The sequence below is a fragment of the Lampris incognitus genome, chromosome 12 (assembly GCF_029633865.1).
Source record: "Lampris incognitus isolate fLamInc1 chromosome 12, fLamInc1.hap2, whole genome shotgun sequence".
Classification (NCBI taxonomy): domain Eukaryota; kingdom Metazoa; phylum Chordata; class Actinopteri; order Lampriformes; family Lampridae; genus Lampris; species Lampris incognitus.
In genome coordinates, this window is record NC_079222.1 from 15,170,403 (window position 1) to 15,178,564 (window position 8,162).

The window sequence follows — 8,162 nt, forward strand, 5'->3', positions numbered from 1 at the left end:
GAAATTGCAATTAGTGATGGGGGACATTTGATTGTTGATGTTTACCATAAACCAACACATAGGTGCTGATCAGTACTCAAGGTTTGACTCTCATCATCCACTGGAACACAAACTAGGAGTAACCAGGACGCTGTACCACTGAGCTGACAACGTCCCCACCGACGCAGCGGCCAGAGAAGGGGAGAAATCCCATATTAAACAGGCCCTGGTTAAGTGTGGTTAACCTAACTGGGAGTTTGTCAAAGCCAGGAAGATGCCCAAACTGCACCAGCCGATCGAAGGGAGGAGAAGGAAAACAGCTGTCTAACCATAAACCAATGGTGATTCCATATGTGGGTGGAGTGTCAGAACAGTTGAGATGCGTATTGTCCAAACACCGCATCTCGGTTGCTTTCAAACTCCAAAACACGCTGTGCCAGGAATTGGTCCGGCCCAAGGATCGAGCAATATAGTGTTCACAAGTGTCGGGAGGATTGCCGTGACTTGTACATCGGGAAACCAAACAGACGAGAAGAGCCAACGCGTCAGGCCAGGACTCCGCAGTCTACACCCATCTACAGACCAGTGGCCACTCTTTCAATGATGACAATGTGCACATCCTTGATAGGGAGGGAGGCTGGTTTGAATGGGGAGTCAAAGAGGTTATCCAATGTGAAGAGGAAACGCCCCCCCCCCCCCCCGAAACATCTGTCGCCATCGTACAATGAATGCTGTGATTGCAACCATTCCCAAATCCTCTGTGAATAGTCCACATTGCCATTGAAACTCTGTCTTTGTGCATGCTCAATAACTCTAGTTAATGATCACGGCAATGTACATATGAAACCAATCGTTTTCGGTCGTTATGTCACTGTATTGTTTTTTCACAGACATGTATTGTTTTTGTTTATAAGGGTGGGGATACCTGCAGTCAATTTAGACTGAAGAGGTCTCTTAGGTGGTTGATGAAACGTTTATCTCAATAAACGTTGTGTCCAGATGAACTGATTCAACTTTCTGTGAATCAGCTAAAATAATTTTTATTCACTGATATTTCTGATCTTTTTTACCACAGTGCCACCCGTAGGTCATATACTGAATCGCATGTTAAGTTTTGGTAAACGGAAAAGCCAATAAAAATATTGATGATCGGACGCTGTCATTATACACGGATGGTTCAGTTCAGTTGATTATTTCATTGTAGAGGCGAAATGAAGACAATGCCACGCTGATTTAAACGCTGAGCCATACAAATACCGACAGCGCTCCTGTTTACGACGCAGTAGTCGTGGGCGCTGCCATATTGGGTTGTACCATTAGTTGATGGGGTAAAACGAAATTAAAGTAAACACTTATCCGCCCCATTTTAAGGCGTGAGAGATTTATTATCTTTTTGGATCCATAAGTTATTGATGTTACGCATTACGGACTGAATACGCAGCTTTTTTAACCTAATAGAGTGGTGATGAGCGCCCCCTATATTTTCGTGTGCTTGGTACAGTCAGTTGGCAATATGGCGCTCGGTAGGTTGGGTAGGCATGTAAGGTTGTGGGAACCACCGAAAGGGTTGTTTTGTGCCTTCCTGCAGTCAAGGTTATTGGAGCGCCGCATGGGAGGTAATTAAGATAAAATAACGTCTCAACAATTACTGCGTTTTGATATTAGCAACGAATCCTGACTTATAAGGAAAGTGCGTGTGAGGGCTAGTTGGCTTGTGATCAGGAGCTGCTTATGTTGCTGCACGGTGCGGTGCCATGTAGAAGAAACACGATCCAACCACTTTTTAGATTTACGACTATTGATGTTAGTGATGTTTTTTAGCAGTAATATTGAGTCGCAGTATAGGAACATAAACGGTAAATCAATGCAGACTCCGTAAAAGCAAGATCTCCTAGTTTTCCGATGGAGACACCGATTCTGTGAGGGTTTTCATGGCTTGCTTGGTTTTACCAACTTAAATATTAGGTTTGAGGACAGCAAAGCTCTATTCCTGAGTAAAAACATTGATGCTTTTTTTACATGATTGTCACTTTTATGAATGAGGTCATACGTTTTAAATAACTTTTAAAACTCATTAAATCTAAGCAAGCCACATGTTTGTATGAAAGCGTCTGTACAATAGGCGTATTGCTAAATGAATGAGACCTCTTTCCTTCTTTTCTGTTCAAGCTTGTTATGTATGTATTTTTACCATTTGTTCATTTCACCTTGTTTTACGTAAAACAGGGTGAAATGAACAAGTTAGGTCTAACATTGTGCTTGACAGTTTGTAAAAGAGCATTATAAGTTGTTTGATATTGCCTGCACTTGATTGTCGAAATTTTGAAAATGAAATAAAAAAAAACAATTGCTTGCAGATGTGAGCCGCTAATTAAACAGTTAGTGAGACCAAACTAAAAGAGACCTATTGGCAAGGCATTTATACTTGTGTATGTATGCCTGAACTATTTTGCTTTTCCAGGAAAGAGGCATCTTTTGTCAGAGGATGTTCTCAAACTACAAGACTTTCAACAACGGAAACTTGCTGTGGCTCATCTTGTCACTGGATCCAAAGGTACAATAAGTTAGCTTAGTAGCCACGCTGCAGCATAATTGCTGAAGTCTTCAGCTGGTCTTCAAAGTATCTTTCCTATCCCTTGCGTTGTGTTTTGAAGTTCAGAAACGATGGCTGACTTTTCATCTCATTTCACAGGAAATTATTTTGAATTATTCAATGAGAAACTAAAGAAGAATGAGCTGATACTGAAAGATGAGCTGAAGCTTCTCTTTCACCTGTGCCAGTCTGCAGATGACATGGGGACAGTCAGAGATGCCATATATAGGTACAAAAATTAAGCTACACGACATGAAAAAAGTTGGGACATGTATTAAGTGGAGTCAGGGGAATGCCGGATTGGCTGTAGTGTGTTTGGAAACTATCCTTTAACCAAGAAGGGTTTGATTATTAAACAGCTAGTATGTCTTATCAATCGTCCTTGGGGTAAAACTTCCATCTGCTTAGACTGCTCAATATAAGCTGCTCCCAACATGAGCTAAAACGTCACTGAAAATTGAGACGTAGTCACAATTTCAAGTCACATATTCAAATATAATCACTGCTCAGCTCTCCGATGTGATTTTTTTTTTTTAGAACAAAATGACTTGTCTTGCTTTTCGCTGTGCTTTTCATCTTTCAAAAACCAAAAATTAAAGTAAAGCATTTTTTAACTATTTGACAAGTGGCATGAACGATACGCCACACTGGTAATATCACCATAATGGTTATAAAATGTGCATGTGGCAAATTTGCGCCACAGCCTGAGCTCGCCTGCCCAGAGTCATGGACAAAGATGGATGTTGAGGGTGCAAAAGCCTGTTTATCGAAATGCAAAAGCATTTAGAATGAGAACATTCACAGACAAATGCAAAAGCAATTAAAAACAGCAAAGATTAAGACCCCTTAAAAATGAGGACAGTGTGTTTGTTGGGGAGAGAGCTATGCGAAACCATGCCCCATGGTTCTTCTCTATCCCAGTTCCTGGTTCGTCTTTGTTTGGGGGTGCAGCTGCCTTTTTAACCTGTCTCATGCCAATTACACTGATGTGAGAGAGGTGTGACTGCACCCCTCTGCCTCACACTATGGGAGATAAATGTTTACTGCAGTACTTTCAGTAAGTAGACATGCGAAACACCATAATTGTTTGAATTTCAGTTGGTCTTGTGACTTCAAACCAAGCTTACTGTGAAAAGTGTAGCTTTAATGGCGATTATGAGCCATTTGTCACTCTCTACTCTCTTCCCAGGTACCACGAGGAGAACCGTAACCTAGTGTTTGGAGAATACAGGTTTGGTCCTATCTTTATGAGACTCTGTTATGAGCTGGGTCTGGAGGAATTAGCCGCTGCCACAATCACTGACAAGGTATAACATTGTGATCACTGCTGAAAACCACCAGCAGCATTTTAGCATTGACATAAAGGACACGTTATGATATGAATGATACATTTTACTCTCACTTTCCTCAACAGACTATTAGAGGATTCTTCAATGATTCAACTTCCTTTAACATTGCCATTGACATGTTATTCACAAAAGGGTATTATGAGGGTAAGTGACATTCAATAAGGCAAATTCATCTTTTAAAAGGTGTATTTTTCTTGATGCCTTTGAAATAGTGGATAGTGATGATAATCATATGCTATACATGGCACCCTTGCAGAGGCCCTTGGAGTGGCCAAAGAAATGAAGACTCAAGGTGTGTCATTCAACAAGGACACATTCACACTGGCATCGGGAGCATGCTATAAACTGGTAGGATTCAATTAATAGATTTTCTATGAATTAATTGTTTTCTTGAATTAAATACACACACACACATACACATATATACATATATGTATACATACATGTATATGTATGTATACATATATGTATATATGTATGTGTGTGTGTGTGTATGATTGCTTATGGCATGAAACAGGCTTATACTGTCTCATAAAGAATTTACTTGACTCACTGGATTATATATATATATATGTGCAGCAGTGCTCAGTGTGTAACGAGTATGCACACGAGCAACAAAAAGAGACTATGATGTCACACCCGCTCCCCACACGTCCCTGGCAGCTGGTGAGCATGGACTTGTTCAGCTACGCAAGGCAGGACTTCCTGCTCATGGTGGATCACTATTCAGACTTCTGGGAGATTGATCTACTCCCAGACCTGTCGGCAGAAACGACCATCCGAAGGTGGCACGGTACGGTATCCCTGACCGGGTCATTTCCGACTGCGGAGGTCAGTTTGATTGTGGAGAGTTTCGGGCGTTTGCGAGGGAGTGGGGCTTCGAACATGTCATGTCCTCCCCGAGACACCCAAAAGCTAACGGCAAAGCAGAGTCTGCAGTGAAGATTGTGAACGGCCTATGCAGAAAAGCAGACCGGGCCGACGAATATATATATATATATAATCCAGCAGTTTTTTCCCCCCATAAACCTTCAATAGTGTTGATAGAAGTGCTCAACTAATGAAGAGCAGAATATATACGTGTGTGTGTGTGTGTGTGTGTGTGTGTGTGTGTGTGTGTGTGTGTGTGTGTGTGTGTGTGTGTGTGTGGGGAGTTTAGTTTTACCTTGACATATATGTTATTTTCAATTACTGAGTCAATGTGCTGTTTTATGTTCTTCAGAATACTCCAGAATCATTAAGGATCTGTGAAACTCTCATAGAGGAAGGAGAGACCAAAGGGTACGCAATCCCCAGACATGCCTACTGTTTTGCTGTCACATTAGCACTGAGACAGGTTGGTTAAGTCTTATTTTATTTATTCTCTTTTTTTACGCATCACTGTATATTTTCTATTGTATTGGAAATTCAAATTGACCTATTCTTTATTTTTTTCCTCCATCAGAATAATATTGAAAAAGCACAGTCATTTTATTCGCATATTGTAATCCCGGACAGCAGAGTATGCCAAAATTTGAAAGTAAGGGTGAATTTTATAAAACACATACCTAATATATTCCTTTTTCCCATACCATTGTTGATATTTGAATTATGTTTTGTTTTTGTTTTTTGCTGTTATAGATTTCAGTTCTGGCAATGTCGGGAGATATTTTTGATGCCATTTCCATCCTGTATGCGGCCATATTGCCTAAAAGTCCCGTTTTTGTGAAGAAACTTGAGTTTTCACAGGAGGTGGTAAGCGAGACAGTTGAGATTATGCTTTGAGTTTAAGCAGCAATAACTAAGCGGCTGTGGGTTGTTAAATAGTGGCTGTGGAAGGAATGCTGTCTTGGCTTCATGATGAGCAGTGCTCTCTCTCTCAGGCAGTTTAGGTTTAGAACATGTGCCCATAGAAACAATGACTGCAAAATACAAAAAAAAAAAAAAAAAACCTGAAGCAAAATATATTTGGATTGAGGGAATGTAACCCAATGGCTTTACATGCATGTTTATCCCAAAAGATAAACAGCAAAAATCCCAAATGAAGATACAAGTGAATTAGAGATAGACACCAATGAGATGAAACGTTTCATGAGGAAAATGCAAGAATAAAATGCAAAAAAAAAAAGAGGATTAAACGTGGCTCATCCAGTTAAGTACATACCATGTAGGCTCAGGCCTGACGGCCGCATCCTGGATTTAAATCTGGCTATTGGACCTTTAGTGATGATCTTCCCCTGCTTTCCTCACTCTATATTTCCTGTCTCTTTTGACTACCCTGCCAAGTAAAGGCCAAAATGGCATAAACATAACTTTAAGAAATAGAATAAATAAAGGCTAGCCATAATACTTTATATACATAAGTATATATTTTATTTTCATATATTTTCTGCATGTACAAGGCAATTACATTGAGTATAAAACGTATTAAAAACAAATCATTGAAATTTGTTGGTGAAATCGCTTTTATTTATTTTAAGTTATTTTAAGTTATTTATTTCAAGTGGTACTCTGAGATGTTACTCTCAGGCTTGCAAGCCTAAGCTATTCTGACAGGGTTTTTCAAAACCTGAGGCACTTGACGATGAAGGCCCCAATAACCTTTGAGCACCGTGGCTTAGAATTTGCAAGCCACGATGATGTCCTTGTGTGCAATTAGTCAATGAGACTATGGACGTTACTTTAACTCAATGTCTTCTCATCGTCTCTTTTCAAGGTGGATCTGCTGCTGTTGCGGAGTCTGGATGGGCCGCATAAGGCAAGGATTGAGCAGGTTGTATCTGAACTCGAGCAAGCTGGTCAGGTGACCAAGCGGACTCTGGATGAAATGCTGTGCCGGACACCTACAGGGAAGAGGAAACCAATAATAATGGAGCAGAGGAAGACCAGTAGAAGGACCCTGAGGCCCTTACAGTCAACGCTAGTCTCCGAGTGAGGGATTTGCCCATAATCAAATGTAATCTTACCATGTTAAACCATGGTCTCGTAATGGACTAAAAAGCCCAGAAAGAGTAGATTCTGAGCTCTGTTAACTGTGGCATCCTCATCTACCTCTCCTTTCAGATGAGTAAAATAATTCCTTTGCATACTGGTTTCCTGTTCCCATATTTAAATTTTCCTCACCCCGGTTACATGAGGAAAAATACCTTCACAGAGACCCTAGGCTCATTGTGGAGAAAACGCCATCTCTATAGAGGGGGTAAATCCTTGTGTGAAATGTAAAACGATTATAAATTGACACCAGCGGAGGATATTGCAAGAATATGTAGTATATTAAATTGTAAATGAACGGTTAAACGTGTTTGTATTTAAAAGTGAAAAATAAACGTGAATTCCTGATTTTGCCTTAGTCAACAGGGATTTTGATGAAACAGTTTTTCCTGCCATTGTCTTTTTAATGATTTCAAAATCTTCATCTCACCCATGTTTTACATGAATGTAATTCAGCGGTAAGATTCATTATGCCCTTCATATTCCACGGAATATGACCACATAAGTACTAGTTATGTAGTAGTAAGTAAGATGTTCGTTACTGCCTGTGTATGCTATAGAATTCCATAGATTTCTATTGGATAGAATAGAAAGGAGAGGGGGAAGGCATGTCCAGAGGCAGCAGGAGAGGATGAAGGGTAGGAGTGTGGAGGTGAGAGTCGGAACTTTGAATGTTGGCACTATGACTGGTAAAGGGAGAGAGCTGGCTGAGATGATGGAGAAAAGGAAGGTAGATATACTATGCAAATGGAAGGGCAGTAAGGCCAGGAGCATCAGAGATGGGTTCAAACTCTTCTACCATGTTGTGGATGGAAGGAGAAATGGGGTAGGGGTAATTCTTAAGAAAGAATATTTCAAGAGTGTGTTGGAGTTGAAGAGCGTGTCGGACAGAGTGATGAGTATGAAGCTGGAAATCACAAGTGTGATGATGAATGTTGTCAGTGCGTATGCCCCGCAAGTTGGGTGTGAGATGGAAAAGAAAGAAGAATTCTGGAGTGAGTTGGATGAAGTGGTGGAAACTTTAACCAAGGAGGAGAGCATGGTGATTAGCGCAGACTTCAATGGGCTTGTTGATGAAGGAAACAGAGGTGATGAGGAGCTGATGGGTAGGTATGGTGTCAAGGAGAGGAATGTGGGAGACATGGTATGGTGGATCTTGTGAAAAGGATGGAAATGGCTGTGGTGAATACATATTTCAAGAAGAGGGAGGAACACAGGGTAACGTATAAGAGTGGAGGAAAGTGCACACAGGTGGACTATATCTTATGTAA

General features: G+C 40.6%; 1 protein-coding gene across 1 annotated transcript; it reads left to right on the forward strand.

Moving 5' to 3' along the window:
* Positions 1-1,499: 1,499 nt before the first annotated feature.
* On the forward strand, positions 1,500-7,269 carry ptcd2 (pentatricopeptide repeat domain 2). Its single transcript, XM_056291018.1, has 10 exons — positions 1,500-1,595; positions 2,441-2,533; positions 2,672-2,801; positions 3,762-3,879; positions 3,987-4,065; positions 4,178-4,269; positions 5,144-5,257; positions 5,366-5,440; positions 5,542-5,655; positions 6,617-7,269. The coding sequence occupies exons 1-10, from the start codon at positions 1,589-1,591 to the stop codon at positions 6,833-6,835; spliced, it is 1,041 nt and encodes a 346-aa protein (XP_056146993.1). The 5' UTR covers positions 1,500-1,588; the 3' UTR covers positions 6,836-7,269.
* Positions 7,270-8,162: the final 893 nt, after the last annotated feature.